This window comes from Wolffia australiana, chromosome 10 (assembly GCF_029677425.1).
Source record: "Wolffia australiana isolate 7733 chromosome 10, ASM2967742v1".
Taxonomy (NCBI): Eukaryota; Viridiplantae; Streptophyta; class Magnoliopsida; order Alismatales; family Araceae; genus Wolffia; species Wolffia australiana.
Window position 1 is genome coordinate 7,983,173 of NC_135844.1, and position 17,570 is coordinate 8,000,742.

Sequence of the window (17,570 nt, forward strand, 5' to 3'; positions counted from 1 at the left end):
TAACGGACGAGGCCCAAAACAGTGGCCCAATCCGAATCAGTCAAGGGAAATGAAACTACAAAGAAATAAAGCACACTACTTACAAGTAAGAACTACGCCGGATACTTGAAGCTGGGATCACGAACTACGTCGTGTGACGATGTTTAAGAAGTACTTTTTAGTTAAAATTACAAAGCATCCACATCAGTCACCTGAAATTTGGGCAAATGATTGGATAGGTCCAACGAGCACTTTATCGGCTCATTATGGCATCACAATGCGCGATGCCATAATGAGCAAATCATTATTTAGATAACCTGGCACAAGCAACAAGGAGAAGGTAAAAATTTGTATTTTATATTTTTGGAATATTCTGCGTAATAAATGCACGCGGCAATCGATTTTGCATGTATTTATTGTAAGAAAACAAAAAAAGAAAAAAAATGTGTTTCTTTCCTTTAAATTTTTTATAGGAATGCGTATTCGACAACATGGGGCCATCCTAGCCACTCAAGAGGAATCGCGATTAACCAATGATCGTGCCCTTTGAAAGTGCATAAAAACATGGCAGTGTGCTATCCAAGGCAGAGAAAACAAGGAGACAAATCAGAAAATGCCATTTCTACCTACGTGGAGGAGAGATAAAGTAAATCCAATGTCTAGGATTAATCACTAGTGAAATGGCGTTATCTAGAAATCTAGCTATCCAATTGCGCCCAAATTTTGAAGGTAGGTTTGTCTTTTCACCCTCTACGATCCATGAGTTGGATCTTTAAATAGAGGTTGGGAAGAAGGGGAAAATGATCGAGGAAGCTCTTCCCCAAGAATTTGGTCAGGAAGGACATAAGTGTTGCTTCTGAAGTTGACAGATCATGGTTCAAACATCAAAGTTCTAAGTTTCTTCACTATTTGAACTTCTTCTTGAACGATTTCAAAACGCTAAGGTATGGGTGAAATATACATGCCCTTGGAGTTGATTTGAATGGTGATTAACATTAAAATTTGAATCTGATTCAGGATCCGATCTTCAATTCTTAGTTCTACATTGAGTCTCATCTCAAATTGCATCTTAGATCCCTATATTAGAGTCGAATTTCATCTTTAATTCATTTTCTCCCAATTTTTTTTACTTTCTCTCTCTAGGTTAATTCGTCCACTTTCTCTCTCTAGATCTATAAATTCATTGTTTGAAAATTCAACTCAACATCTAAAATATCGAAATCCAAAATTTCGTTGAGAAATCCGTCCATCTTCAAGCCCAATTTCAAAACTCCTTTCTTTCTTATAAATTCCAAATTTTAATAAATAAAAAAATGTGTTGATATATCAGATTGATTTAAATCTTAGTGATCCAAATTAATCTGATACAACAATCAAAATTATCCTATCTAGAGTGTTTTAACCGAAAATATTAAGATCACTATTAAGCTTTTGCTTAATTTTGATTAATTACAAAATAAAATAAAACACAATCAATGCCCATTAAATGCAAAAATTAGTTCATTCTTGAATTAATTCATTAAAATTAAGATAAAAATTCTTAGTTCCAATGAATTAATTCAAGAATGAATTAAGATAAAAAAAAGCTTTATCATCCTAAACTTTCTATATTTTGAAAAAGAGAATTCTATAAATTTATTACATAAGCTTAAATCAAAACGACACTTCTAAACATGCATTTAACTTACCAGTCTCCTGCTAAGCGCATCAACTGCGGCATTATTCTTTCCCTTCTTGTGCTGGATGACGAATGTGTAGTCATGTAGATAGGCAATCCAGAGAGCATGTCGGTCGCTGACTTTCTTCTGGTCGTGCAGGTGCCAGAGTGGACTATGATCTGAAAAGAGTATGAACTCCTTCGCCAGAGGTAGTGGCCCCAATGGCGGAGGGACTGAACAAGGGCATAGAATTCACGATCGTAATTGCCATATCGTCGCCTCGTGTTGTTCAATTTCTCGCTGAAATATTCTACCGCGTGTTCGTCTTGACTAAGTACGCCACCAATAGCTATGCATGAGGCCTTGCTGAAATCGCACAATTGTAAACGGGTGTCTCAATCATGCAGCGCTTCATTTCCTCGAAGGCCTTATAGGCCGCCTTCGTCCACTCGAACTTGTTGAGGCAAATGAGATCAATAATGGGCGTCGTGGCGCCACTAAATCCAGGGACGAACCTCCGGTAGAAAGTCGCCAAGCCCATAAGGCTACATACGTCATGAACATCATTGGGCTTGGGCCACGACGTGATGGCCTCGATCTTGGCTGGATCGGCAGAAACTCTGTGAGCTGATAAGATAAAGCTGAGGAAGGAGACCTCATTCATGAAGAAGCTGCATTTCTTCATGTGAGCATAGATCTTCTCCCGTTTGCAGTGCACACCTCTCGAAGGTGTTGTAGGTGGTCTATGCAGGAGCCACTAAAGATCAATATATCGTCAAAGCAGACTACGACAAATCTGCCGATGAACAAGCTTAGGGTCGCGTTCATCAATTGGAACATATTCGGGGCATTGGAAAGCCCAAGTGGCATGAAGTTCCACTCGAACAGGTAATCCTTGATCTTGAAGGTCGTCTTCCACTCGTCCCCTAGTCAGATGCAGACCTGGTCGTATCCGCTACTTAAGTCAATCTTCAAAAAGATGGGTCGCTCCGACCATTTGATCAAACAAATCCGGCACTCGTGGAATAGGAAAATGGTACTTCGACATTATCTTGTTGATGGCGCGAGAGTCACAATACATGCGCTACATCCCATCTTTTTTCGGCCCGAGGCTAAGACTCTTGGCCAAAAGCTTCTACGCACAAGCTAAGACTCTCTTATATAAGGCCCTTGTCCAGGAGCTCCTTCATTTGTCGATACAACTCTTCGTATTTTACAGGTCCATTCAGTAATGCGCTAAGTTTGGGAGCGAGGCTCTAGAAACGAGGTCGATGGCATGCTGGAGGCTATGCATGGGTGGGAGCTCGTCAAGGAGCTCTTCATGGAAGACATCCCCGAAATCGGTCATGAGCTCTGTCAGCTCGGGAGCATCGTGCGCGTGAGATGGTTCCTCAGAGGCAACGTCTTGGGCAAGAGCAAAGCATAAAAGTCCTCTCATTCTCGGTCAAGCTCTCGTAGAAATATCCATGTCTCTTGCTAGACTTGTAAAGCATGTGCTACTCACATATCTATCTGGACATGTGAATGCGTCTCTCCAATGAAAATGAAAATGGCTCTCTTAATACATATATATGTATCTCAAACACTAATAAATACACAGATATATATATACGATAGACCATATATAATTTCAGATTGTTCAGATAAAACAGCAGTACAATACCAGTTTTTTTCTGCATTCTCCCCCCTTGGACTATCCCTCAGCTCGCCGCCATCGCACCCCCAGATAGAGCCCCACAATGAGATTTCTTCAACTTCCTCCTTTGAGAATGGCTACCCCTGCCCAATTACGATCAAAATTAAATACTTATTTCCATCATTATTTATTATTGACCAATATTAGTTCTGGGAGAAATATAGGTTTTTCTCTCAATTAATAAATGTTACTTTCGTAGTCAGTTCCCTGGTTTAAATGGAAATTTAGCCAATAAAAAAAGGGAAAATCAAGTAATTTCTACCAAAATATTGAGAAAAATCATGTAAAATCTCACCAGTATTGGTTCTGAAACACAACTGTGTCGGTGGGCACGAGGACACCATCGTCATTCCGGTTCCAATGGTAAAGAGCATGGGTCCTGTTCTTCAGCTCTAGAGTGGAATGCCCATAGCTTGCCTCCCTGAACGCTGAATAATCTGGCTGTGGTTGGCGGAAGCTGCACCGTTGGTGAAACACACATTCAAATTAACGCCTGAGATCGGTGCCTGCTTTAATCATTAGGTTCAGTCTTACCTCCCTGCAAGACCCTCCTGGTTGCCGCCATCTCCCACTGTGATGTACACCGGGGCAGAGCTATCACGCACTGGGTAATGTTCTCCGTCTGACACGTGATAATCAATATTTGAGATGCGGTACTGCAGGACAATCAATACCAAGGTTGAAATTTATGGTCAGACATAAGGTTGGCTGAAGATGGCAAATGTGTCATGGTCATCTATTTGTGGCTTGGACACACGTTCATGATAATAACGAGTACATTGAATTCTATGAATGGATGGAGATAACAATGACGATGATAATGGCGGCAACTTTAATTGAAGGATACCAACAATTATGACGATCATGATGACAACTATGATGATGATAACAAAATCAATAGAGGGATGATATGAATAGAGACGATGATTAAGATTCACCATTTTTAACAAACTTAGGAAAAACTGCACTGAACCGAAAGTTCGGGATTCACATCTTTATCAAAAGCCCATAACAATTTGAATTTACCAAAAGCCCGACAGTAAACAACCCTTTTGCCAACTAAACCAATTCACATTGTTTGAATTTGTAGTTTGGATAGAAATAAAAGCATAAAAATCAAAATTTTGAAATAATATACACATACAGATATAACCATAAGTGCAAATATAATTTTAAATACATGTAAGAATACAAATATAAATGTAAACACAGATATAAATGTAATAGATGGAAATACAAATGTAAACGTAAACATTAATGTGAGTACAAGTATAAATCAAATTTAAATGGATATAAGGATGGAGAAAGGTGCCTACCGATCTTTCGTAAGCATGCACATGCCCAGCAAAGACCAGGTCGACTCTGAAGCGCACAAACCATTTCTCGAAGACAGATCTCATGCCTTCACCCTCCATGAAGTGGGCTTCATTGCTGTTGTACATTGGAGAATGCATGATGACAATCAGCCACGGGGTCAAGTCTCTGTCCACCCTCTTCAGCTCCCTACGCAGCCACAACCACTGAGGCGTGTATTTTACTGCCGAGATAAAACAAAATAAAATAACAACGTTCATTGAAGATTTGACAAACTTATATTTGTGTAAATTTTCAAGAAATTTTCAAGAAATTATATTACCAAAGGGGGAGTAGCTGGAAAGGATGATGATATGAGCATTTGCGCGCCTAATGGCATACCACATTGGAGAGCTGCTCCTTGAAGCTGCATATGGTGTCGGGTATCTATGCAGATATGCTTTGAATGGAGTTACTTCTCCCTACGATATTTGAATAAAAAGAAAATAAAGGACCCATGATTTGGAATAAATACTAATAAAAATCAACACAGAAAATGACCCATGATTTGGAATAAGTATTGATAAAAATCAACACAGAAAATGACCCATGATATTTTTGAAAGAAGATTACATGAAATATCCAGGGATCTTGTCATATTGGATCCGGAAAATAATTGGATAAATAGCCCCAATGGTATGAAACAGTTAAGGTTTATTACTTCCTTTGGACAAACTATTTCAACATCCAGGCAAAAAACTCCACTATCCGGAAGAATATCCAGGTCAAAAACACTTAAGGTAAACTTTGTCAAATTTTCTTCTTTCAAGTTGAGAAACATATCTTTAATAGCATCACCAAAAAGCTGCACCTGCACTATTCAAATTCATTATTTTATGTTTTCTGTACCTTCTACTTTGTCTATACAATTGAGAAAATTATAAGAGCTCCAAGTAGGAGGCAAGAGGGGAAACTAATCGGTTGTTGAAAATAAAGCGTACTAAAAATTCTGCTAACGATTAATTTTGGATGCTCCATCAGGAAAAGTTACCACTTCGGGGATGAATTCGATTTCATGATTTCCAGCAGTCCAAATCCAAGGCTGAAATGCAACACTTGGCTCCACAAAGCGAGCCCAAGAATCCCAGCGACTGCCATCATTATACGGGTACCTGTCAGCATATGAGAGGTCGCCAACAAACAATACAGTTTGTCCTCCACTCTTCATGTAATGATCCAAAGTCGAAAGGGAGTTAAATGTCTGGCCCAAGTCACCTAGAAGCCATAAGAATCATTGAATACCTCTTAGAGTTTTACAATACCTGTAAAAACAGTATTTATTAATTCTTAAAAGAAGCAGTATTTTATTCTTGACATAGAAAAGGACTCATTGGAGCATAGGTCTAAATAACTAAGAATACAGAGCAAAAATAATCAGAGACATTACATCAGTTGAATATACTCACTTCGCCTTTGTTTCTTATCTTTTTTTTGCGCGAGATGCATTGGCGGATATCGATTACATCTGAAAGTTCTTTTATCCCTGACTCGGTATTTCATTCAAGAAATATCTTGCCTATGTTCTGGATACCACCGCAGTGGTTCAGTTACCCAACTGACTCAGCCTTAATACAGGAACGGTGTAGGAACAAGACTTGAATCCACAAGCCTTGCTCTACTTGAAGGAGCCAAGTCCTGAATCCACATAACTAGCTTCTCCAACCCTTGAGTCCACAACTGGTTGTGCTTGAATCCACAAACACTAAAGCACTCTCTAGCAAAGAGAACACTTAGAGGGGAGAAACAACAGTTTCTACAAAACAATAGACTTCAATGATAATTGTTGAATGTACGGGCATAATAAGCAAAAAAACAATGTATTATCTGTTGGGCCTAAAATAAGGCTTATTTATCACTATCGGGTCCATATGGCCCATTACCCGATTTGTAATAACAAATCGGGTGAGTTATAACGGCTGGTTTTACTAGCCGTTACTAATGGCTAGTTATCACTCTACAAAGAGTTACGAATTGTACTGTTAAAACATACTTTTGAATAATACTTTTTTCTGTTGTTCTTCTGCCTTCTCCATTCTCTACTCTCTCTCTCTCTCTCTCACTGAGCCACTTGAAGAATCGACATGGTATCAGAGCCTGCTCTGTGATCGTCTGAGAAGCCTGTGATCGTTGGAGCTGCAGTTCATCCCACAGGAGGATCTTTGATACAAGTCGTTTCTTCTCCAAGAAATATCAAAGAAAAGAAGAATGCTGGCGTGAAGAGCACGTGTGAAGGGGGGCATCTCACGTGCCAATGCAGCTTAAATAGCTGCAAGTGGGAAACCCCGGGGTATTGGCATTTTCGTAGTTGTCGCAGGGCAGTTGCAACAGCAACTGACGGCTGGAAGCGGGACAGGGCCGCGACCAGAGGGGAGCGTCTCTTTCAAGAGTTCCTCCCATTCTATCCTTTCTTTCTCTTGTTTTCTCATCTCTACAATCTATCCGAGAGTGGGCATATTTCGTGGAATGAATGTTTAAGCACTCGTTGGTTTTCATCTGAGTTGTCTTGACTTGATCTCTCCTCGGGACAATACGTAGATTAGTGGAGGGCATCAATCTTCTACTCATTTTTTTGTTCTCTAAGGAGCCATGGCAGAAGAGACTGCAAAATCTTCCTCTCATATGGTGTCATCATCAGGTAATCAGATTCTGTTTGCTGATAGATGGCTTACACAACTCCCAGTAATTGCCAAGTGCAATATCTTTAATGGGAATAATCTCCTGTTATGGGAGAGAAATATCCAAGCAGCCTTAAAGCCCAGAAAGCTCATCTATCACCTCACAGAAGACTGTCCATGTGAAACTCATCCAAATTACCAGAAATGGATAATGGAGGAGTTTTTTTTTGCATGGCTATTAGACTCTATTGCATCAGAGCAAATAGCAAGATGCTCTTCCTATGAAACAGCAAAGGCTTTGTGGGAAGCAATTTGTCGAAGTCATTCTAAAAGGGATGACAAAAAAAAGATCATTGATCTTATTGTGAAAACCTACACTCTCAAGCAAGGAGATATGGATGTCCTGACTTACTCAAAGAAGTTGAGGGATATCCATAATGAGTTGGATCATTGCCGACCACCATCGACAGACCCAGTCACCAGAGCTCATGAAGCTACAAATCGGCTGTGTCAGTTTTTACAAGGGCTCAGACCTGAATTTGAAATGATCAGGAGCCAATTATACAACAGGGAGGAAGAGCCCACCTTTGATCAGGCAGTGACCAAAGTCATGCAGGAAGAGAGTCGTTTGAATGCATCTTGTGGCATCATTGAGAGTACAGCATATGCCAAAGGTCAGATCTCTGCTGGAGCTGAAAAGATGAATAAGGAAGTGTTGGTCTGCAACTACTGCAAGAAAAGGGCCATGTCAAAGATAAGTGCTGGAAGTTTCATGGAAAGCCTCCACACATTGCCAGAGCTCACCTAGCCCGACAAGGAGCAACCAATTCAGACAATCTTCCCTCAGCCCAGGACTTCAAAAAGATGGTCCAAGAATTCAGACCTTGAAGTCAATCATCAACTCTGGCACTGTCATCCGGTCAACATCCATGGTGAACACTGGTAAAAGGGAAATACTTACTCATATTACTTTGTTTACTAGGAATCCAGAAAAAGCTTGGATCCTAGACTCAGGAGCAACCGATCATATGTCATCAAGAAGAGAAATCTTTGCAACATATGAGAAAATTGCTCCTGGAAAGCATATTCAAACTGCTGATGGCACACTACTTCCAGTAGTTGGCATTGGTAATATGAACATTCAACCCATTGAGGAAATAACCAATGCATTACATGTCCCAAAATTGTTTGTAAGCCTAGTTTCAGTACAACAGCTTGCGAAAATGAGGGAGTATAATATACTATTTGATAATCTGGATGCCTATCTATGTCATAAGGATCTCGGGTGGAAGATTGGAATAGCTAAGGTTCAACAAGGCCTCTACTATCTACCTTAGAAGTCTCCCAGCACCCTGATAAGAGACGAACCCAAAGTTGCAGCAATATCATCCCAAGCCTCTGTTATGGAGATCCATCAAAGAATGGGTCATCCTTCTATTCACCTCCTGAAACACATGTACCCACACCTCTTTAAGGATATTTTGGTGGAACATATCATTTGTGAAGCTTGTCGATTGGGAATGTTCAAAAGAGTTCCCTATCCTCCTAGTAAAACTCGAATGACCAAGCCTTTCCAAAACATCCATTGTGATGTATATGGACCATCCCCCCAACTAGACATACTAGGACATCGATATTTCCTAGTATGTACAGATGATTATAGTCGATATAGTTGGGTTTTTCTACTCAAACATAAAACCGAGGTTACTAAGAATCTGAAAGGACTGTGTAACCTTATCAAAAGACAATTTGGTGACCCAGTCCAAGGATTAAGAACTGACAATGCCAAGGATTTTCTTAACAATGAGTTAGTGGAATTTTTCAGATCTGAGGGAATAAGACATGAAACTGCATGTCCTTATACACCACAAAAAAATGGTCTGGCTGAAAGAAAACTAGGAGATACTGTTGATAAGGGGAGAACTCTTCTCATACATGGAAATGTTCCTGCAAACCTATGGGGTTTTGCAGTAATGACAGCCACACACCTATAAATCGAATTCCTTCTAGAGTTTTAGAATTCAGAAGTCCCTTAGAACTATGATAGGCATTACTATAAGAAATACCAAAGAAGGAAAACAAGAACGGGCCAACGGCCCGTTGACCAGCTTATATGAGCAGACAGGAGGGGAAGGGCCAGGACCGCGGCCCTATAAATAAAGATGGTGACCAGGTATGCAGGACATGATTCCATCTCCTGAAGTTGTCGACTGAGAGCCGGAGGTCGAGGCTGGAGGAGCAGAAGATCTGCGTCGCCAGCTGATCCGGAAGGAGGAGCCCGCCCTGACGAGGAGGAGCCGCCCAATATCGTGAAGGAGTTCCTACCAGGAGGGGGAGCCGTCAAGATCTACCAGATACTAACATTCTCAAGCCACATTTCCCTAATTCTTGGACGATCTATGTTTGTGACACTTTTTGCCTTCGATTGAATAACGCTACTATTGGATAGTATCAAACTACTAGAAACACACTACCCAAATGTGAAATTGAAAACTGGTTTACTTGTCAAGACATTTGGTTGTGTTGGATATGTATATAACCATGCATATTAACAGAACAAATGGTCTACGAAAGGACTGAAGTGTGTCTTTATTGGATATTCTGTTACTCAAAAAGGATACAAGTTGTATCACCCTATTACTCGTAAGTATATGGTAACCAAGGATGTAGTATTCGATGAAAATTCGTTTTACTATATAAACCCAAAGGTACTGAGGCTCATAGAGATATATCTCACTTACTCACTAGTGAGAACGATAGTCCAACCACCATCAAAAATTCCCTGAACATGGAACCGATTCTATATCTATCCATTTGATCGAACCACAAACTGTGGAACCAATAGTAGAAGATGGAAAATCCAGTGATGACTTATGCAACTCTAGTGAAACAGGAGATAAAATGGAAAATTTAGAAGTCTTACATCAAATATCTCCATACCCAAAATATTACCAGCGAAAGAGAAAGGAAAAAAACAAAGAAGTCACGGACTTGGGTGAAGGGGGCGAAGTTTCTATTAAAGTGGGAGTGATATCTGGAGATGAAGAAAGAGTCACTGATGGTGGAGGAGATGATTGGCCGATTGTGTTAAGGGAACTCGAGCTAGTGCGACACCAGTTCCTTATTTGATGGTTAATTATCTAAACTACCAGAAGGTATCACCTTGATACGAGGTTTTTCTTACAAAAATCCAAGATATCCCTATCCCAAAATCTCCACAAGAAGCTATGAAGAATATCAGATGGAAGGAGGCAATGGATGAGGAGATGAAGGCACTAATACAAAACAATACCTGGGAGATTGTGGAACGTCCTAGGGATAAAAAACTGTAGGTTGTAGGTGGGTATATACTCTAAAATGTAGATCAGATGGTAGTCTAGAAAGATATAAGGCTAGACTTGTAGCCAGAGGGTATACTCAAACCTATGGAATTGACTATCAGGAGACATTTGCCCCAGTAACAAAGATCAATACCATCAGAATTTTACTTTCATTAGCTGTCAACCTAGATTGCCCTTTGAATCAGTATGATATCAAAAATGCTTTCCTTCATGGAGACATAAAAGAAGAAATCTACATGGATGTCCCGCCAGGCTATGAAGATAAAGCAAATCAAGGAAGGAAAAGTATGCAGACTCCGAAAAGCTCTGTATGGATTAAAAAAATCACCTAGAGCATGGTTTGGGAGATTCACCCAAACCATGAAGAACCTTGGGTACAAGCAATGTAATGGTGAACACACTATGTTTTTTAAGGATATGTCTCAAGGACTGATAACAATTTTGATAGTGTATGTAGATGATATTATAATTACAGGATTTTTTTTTTGAACTATATAATTACAGGAAATAATCTAGAAGAAATAAAAGATTTTGAAAAACACTTAGATAAAAACTTTCGGGTCAAACAATTGGGGCCCCTAAAGTATTTTTTGGGGATTGAATTTGCACGCTCAAGCGAAGGAATTTTAATGACACAACAAAAATATATCCTGGAACTTCTTTAGGAAACAAAGCACATGAATTGCCATACCAACGAGACACCGATTGAAGTTAATCATAAATTAACTATCAATGAGGATGAACCTAGAGTAGACGTTAACTCATATCAAAATATTGTTGGAAAACTCTTATATCTGTCACATACCCGACCGGGTATATGTTATGCAGTAAATGTTTTAAGTCAATTTATGCACTCACCTAGAAACTCTCACTTTCAAGCTGTTAACAGAATTCTCAGGTACCTAAAGGGACCGCCAGGACTGGGCATTGCATACAGGAAAACAGGTAAACTTGACCTTATCTTATACACTGATTCTGACTTTGCTGGTTCTCGTCTTGACTACAGGTCAACTACTGGGTATTGCACAATACTTGGAGGAAACTTAGTAACTTGGAGAAGCAAGAAGCAAAGTGTCGTCTCCAAGTCCAGTACAGAAGCTGAATTTCGAGCTATGTCCAAAGGAATTGATGAAGTAATGTGGATTAAATACGTACTAGACGACCTAAAGATTAACTATATATTCCAATTGTCATCCGCTGCGACAACAAATCTGCTATCAGCATAGCTCATGATCCAGTTGATCACGACAAGATGAAACATGTCAATATTGACCGGTTCTACATTCAAGATCATTTGGAGCAAGGAATTTTGAAGACAGACCATGTCAATTCTGACGAACAATGTGCAGACATCTTCACTAAGGGTTTATGATATGAATCTTCCTAAAGCATATAAAAGAAGGAATAAATCAATACTGAGTATGAGAAATGACAGTTATTATGGTTATGACGATTATGAGAACAACTCACATATACCATTAGAAGGCTGGGCGTCAAGCAATCACATGCAAGCAACTAAGGCATCTGAAGAGGAGCTGCCAAAAGCATCTTTTGAAGAAGAAGCCAAGGGGGGTGGTCAAGAGACGGCACCCTTGGATATGTTCGAAGGGGCCAACTGAAGAGGCAGTATAACTGCCTAAATGAGGATACTATATGTATAGGTAAGTGTTGTATAGTCCAGGAAAAACATTCAAGGAGAAGGAGTGATTCCTAAGGCTCTTAAGTTAATCCTGAAGAGATTGGGAGACATGTGATTGTCTAGTGGGTCATATCCTGAGAGAGAGGGCCTGCATACTTGTATCATCAATTTTAATCAATAAATATTGTACTTTTCTCCTAGTTAATAATGGTTTGTACTTAAAGATTTCCGAGAAGACTGTATTAGTTTACCTACGAAGAGCCTGCAATACTTGGTGCCCAAGCTTGGAATGGCGAATATACATTCCTGCACTTGAGGGGGAGTGTTGAATGTACGGGTATAATAAGCCAAAAAACAATGTATCATCAGTTGGGCCTAAAATAAGGCTTATTTATCACTATCGGGTCCATATGGCCCATTACCCGATTTAGAATAACAAATCGGGTGAGTCATAACGGCTGGTTTTACTAGCCGTTACTAACGGCTAGTTATCACTCTATAAAGAGGCAAATTGTACTGTTAAAGCATACTTTTGAATAATAGTTTTTCTGTTCTTCTGCCTTTTCCATTCTCTACTCTTTCTCTCTCTCTATCACACTGAGCCACTTGAAGAATCGACAATAATCATTCACATGGGCCCTTATATAGGCCACAACAAGTGCATGGTCGTCCATAGTGATTGTACCCATGAAAGGACAACTCTAAAAATTGAGAAAAACAACTCTGACAAGCTAAAACAAAGGATAAGCAGCCTGACAGGCCTAAGCAGAGATATCCTGCAGATTCTGGGGCCTGTAGAAGCTGTCAGGTGATATTTGTGTAGCGCAAGAAGATCTTGATGGGACAAAACAGAAGATATGCAACTCTCATAAGTTAGAGCAGAGATTCTGGCAGAGGAAGAATCTGTCAGAGGATTCTGGCAGATATGAACATGTCAGAAGATCCTGTCAGAGAAAATCCTGTCAGAGAAAATCCCGTCAGAGGATCATGTCAGAGAATTTCCTGTTAGAGGATCCTGTCAGAGGATTTTGAGGGGCTCTAGGTAATTTTCTGCAAATCCTGTCAGATCTAAAAGAATCTCCTTCTTGGGCCCCAAGTTGCTAATATGCCTCAATAAATAGGCTTCTGGGCTACATCACCCACCCAGTCAACATATTAATTCTTTTGGGTAGGTTGGGTGTCCATATCAGGTCTGGTTATGAGATCCAGTCTGCCCAGCAAGAACTGATTTGAAACAGGGGCTAATAATAATATTAATATATAATGTCGAAGTGATGCAATTATTTGTATTGTGAGACCACTCAATATGGCCAGACCCAGCAGTGGGTGGGGGTTCAAGTCAATATGCAGTCATGTCAGCTGACCAGACTCGACCCAAGCATTTGTCCAACTATGCCGACCTGATCAAAAGGCCAGATGGAGGGCCGGTCGACTGGTCAAACCTACATGACCAGCTGACAATGACCCTATTTTAGAACTCTCATATCTGTTAGTCGACCATTAAGATGGACATTAATTTTTTTTTTTTTTTGAAGAAGGGATGGACATTAATATTGATTTCCTTGTAAGATGCCATGGAATTAATGAATGCATTCATGCAAATAATACAACGCCATTTATAGAATGATCAATTTCTATGTTGCATTTTGCTACTTCACCGAATTTATAGAAGACTGTGTTGGATTGTCCTAAGAGAAAGGTCAGTATCCAAGAATTGGTCAACGAGGAATGGGTTTTGTGTTGTTACCTATAATACCAAATTTGTAAGATGAATCTGGACCAAGCTTTGGGGGAGTTTGAAACCAGAATTCGCGAGTTATGTCTCCTGACCCAATCTTGTAGTAATACTTGGTGTTATACTGTCAGAAAGCCATAACATTAGCAAGAAATAAAAAACAAGGAAAAACAGATATGTTTTTATTCAAAACAGTACTAGTTTCAAGACCGTAAATATCCGTCAATAGAATATTGCCTGCTCAGGTTATTACAATTAAAATAACAAGATAACAACAGCCCTTCCAGTAACCATGAGGATCTTTGAGGGCCCACCAATAGACAATACATAAAATTCTCATTCTCACTTGGAACAATATAAAGCATGGATTATTATAACACATTCTTGACATTATGTCTGCTAGAAATTTTCTGACCGTTGATATACGCCACAATGCTGAATGAATGTCTGCTGATGGAGAAGACACAACAGTTGCAATATGGATAAGCAGACTAAACCAAATGGCTAACTGCTGATAGCTGCGGGCTCATTAGGAGTTTTATTAGTTGAAGAGAGAGGGACGGTTATGCTTGTCATTCGGTCCACCTTAATAGAATAGACAGACTGAAGCATAGTTTTATTAGCAAGACAACCCAGCTGCCTTAGATTTGTTTTAAGAAAAATGATTTCGACAATAAAACAATTAAAATTTTTCTTCAAAAAAAAAAAATCGATTACAAAATATATATACAGAGGAGTCTCAACATGACTCTCAACACCCAATAACTTAGTTTTAAACGATGACATGATTTCATGACTCTCAACATGTGTGAAAATTTTTCAGCGATTTGGCTTATTGTGATGGAGAGATTTTTCAAAGAGAATAGTAAAGGGTCAACAGAAGGTTAATCGATTTCCATGCAACAGTGGCCCAATAATTAACAGAATAAGAATTTGTTCACTCCAAATTTCCAAAATTGATGAAAAGATAAGGGAATCAAGCCATAGGATTTTTTTTTGAAAATTTGCCTTACAATGCCTCATGTGAAAAGAGATAGTCCATAAGAAGTAAAGAAAAGAGCTTAGTGTCAGCATATCAACGTCAGATTACTGGAGTTACAGTTGGCTAACCTCCAAACCATCCACTTGGCAATGGTGGATATAGCCGGATTTGTAAGTGTAATATGTGTAGTTCAGAACTTTGGCTTCGGCTCTTTGGTCATACTGATGAGGCACTGAGCTGTATAGCAGTTCATTTGAACCTGGTTCTTCAAAAGTAGTCCAGGATATTATGACAGATTTCCCATCATAATCTCCTTGGGTTATGTGTACCTAAAAAATAACATTGAGAAAATTGAAAATTAAAAAGGGTACAAAGAGTCAAAATAACAAAGAACCGTGTGATATAAAAAACAAAATAATTTTCCACATGATTTCCACAATAAGGTAGAAGTCGTTATCGAGAAAAATTTATTATGTTGCCGAGTAATTTAACAGAAGTATCCATTGACCAATTCAATGCGATGAAATATTGATGAGGACAAAATCAGAGATCCCATGTAATTTGAAGGGAAGATAGATTCCTATGCCATAGAGAGTGTGAACTCATTCCACTGGACGATCCACATAGTTCTATGAGAGATCATTAGATTGGAACATAAATGTGTTAAAACAAACTTATTTAAGTATCAGCACAGTTAAAAAGTAGATAACTCTGAGAAAACTACAAGCCTTAAGGAACATAACTTTGAGGAGGAAAAAACCGAGAACCTTGAACTCTCGTAGGTGCATAATCACCAAAAGACAAGGATAAATCAAATAAAAAAACTTTTTTCTTGAGAGAAGACGCAAAAAATGTGTAAAAAAATAGCACACAATGCTGATATTTTAAAATTTTTAAAAGCTAATTTAGCATTAATTAAATATTCGGGATAACCACTTGAGTTCTATGATTGAAGAAAACATCGTACTTGCTGAGGTGCATTGTAACCCTTCGGTGTGGCAAACACTTGATTGTCTAGAGGGATGTCTACTGCTGGCCACTGGTTTCGGACAAAGGAGCTTGTGATACCCGATAGTGCAGGCTCAAATGACACGAGAAAAATTAAGGTTGATAGCAGGAGGGGAACCATTTTCAAATGAAAAATTTTCACCTGAGCATCATAACAAAGCATTAATGAATTACTTATCCTTGTCACTCTTAACGAGTAATATTTCTTGAAGAGAAAAGAACTTAACAATCAAAGGCGAAGTCACTGTTTCCAGACGATATAAAAAAAGCAACGATGTCGATCATTCTGCCTCGTGGGACATCATTAATAAGAAGCAACGGGAGGGAAAAAGACGGATTTAATTCTATTTTAAAATATAAATTTCAAAATATTTCATCTCGGTTTATGTATAAAGTTGCGATATATATATCGAGAGAAGGTTTTAATAGCGTCAAAGATAAGAAACAAAATGTGTGGTGAGATGCTCTTCCAAGGACAAGCAAGGTTAAGAATCCCTGTAAGCAATCCATTCTCACGTTTTGAGATAAATCAAAGTTTTTGTCTCCGGTTACAAAACTCAGCCTATATATCTGCAGCGCTTACTACGAAACAAAAACTAATATAAAAAAAACAAAAACATCGATTGTCCATGAGTGAGAAGTGCGAAACAACTCATTGTCCTCAAACTCGAACATACATTTAGATTATACGAATCTTCGAGAAATATACGTATTAGAAAATTATTCTCCCAGGGAAAAAGATTCTTAAACTAGAGGTCAATAATATGGCACAGTCAAAATTTACGCCATAGATTCGCCAGGAACATCAATAGCAATAAAGGAATCATGCCGGACCGCGGTACCCGACCTTCCCTTGCGTAAATCAGAATTTGAAGTAATAATTATTTTCCTGCTAATCTTCCTCAAACTTGAACGCACAGATTAAACGAATAATCGAGAAATATTCGTACTAAAAAAATCTTCGCCCACGGAAAAAAATGATTATTGAAACTAGAGGTCACTAACAAAGCACAAGTCCAAATTAACGTCACAGATTCACAAGTAACCTCGATCGGACTTAAACAAACACGCCGAATCATACTTTCTCCAGTAGAATCCAACACTTTCAATAGAAAAAAGATGCGGCCGAGCAGAAAAAAAGAAGAAAATTAGATCATACCAGTGGAGAGCGATGAAGAAGATCAACAAGACTTTCGGAGATTCCTACGAGAAGAAACGAAAGCACGCATTCATCAGTAGTGGATCAAGACGATTGCTCTCCCTGCGCAGTCTATCTTCTCTCCATATTCCTGAAAAGGAGAAGAAGACGACGGAAGCGGTAGACTGCTCCGCCGGATCTCTTTTGTTTGTTTGCGTGGATTAATCCTCTAACTTATGCTCACCCTTCGGTGCAGCGTAACCGGATTTACCTAGAGTTCCGTGAACATTCGGTGAACCGCGGGTGAGCAACCGCTCTTATCTGCTTTGCACACGGGACGAACTTGTCGTCCCGGACGAGAAGTCCGTTAGTAACAGGAAGGCAGGACGGGACGGAACGGGATGAAACGAGACGGGACGCCCACTG

General features: G+C 39.3%; 1 protein-coding gene across 2 annotated transcripts; it reads right to left on the reverse strand.

Moving 5' to 3' along the window:
* Positions 1–3,175: 3,175 nt before the first annotated feature.
* On the reverse strand, positions 3,176–17,347 carry PAP26 (purple acid phosphatase 26). 2 transcript variants are annotated; one of them, XR_013582767.1, is made up of 10 exons: positions 17,166–17,347; positions 15,966–16,148; positions 15,127–15,327; positions 14,029–14,140; positions 5,678–5,901; positions 4,970–5,108; positions 4,650–4,870; positions 3,868–3,955; positions 3,629–3,790; positions 3,176–3,416 (listed from the first exon to the last, which is right to left on the reverse strand). XR_013582767.1 is itself a non-coding variant. In XM_078581588.1 (10 exons), the coding sequence occupies exons 2-10, from the start codon at positions 16,125–16,127 to the stop codon at positions 3,338–3,340; spliced, it is 1,422 nt and encodes a 473-aa protein (XP_078437714.1). In that variant the 5' UTR covers positions 16,128–16,148; positions 17,166–17,344; the 3' UTR covers positions 3,176–3,337. The 2 variants fall into 2 exon arrangements, 1 of the variants encoding a protein (XP_078437714.1); XM_078581588.1 differs by having other exon boundaries at positions 3,868–3,989; positions 17,166–17,344.
* Positions 17,348–17,570: the final 223 nt, after the last annotated feature.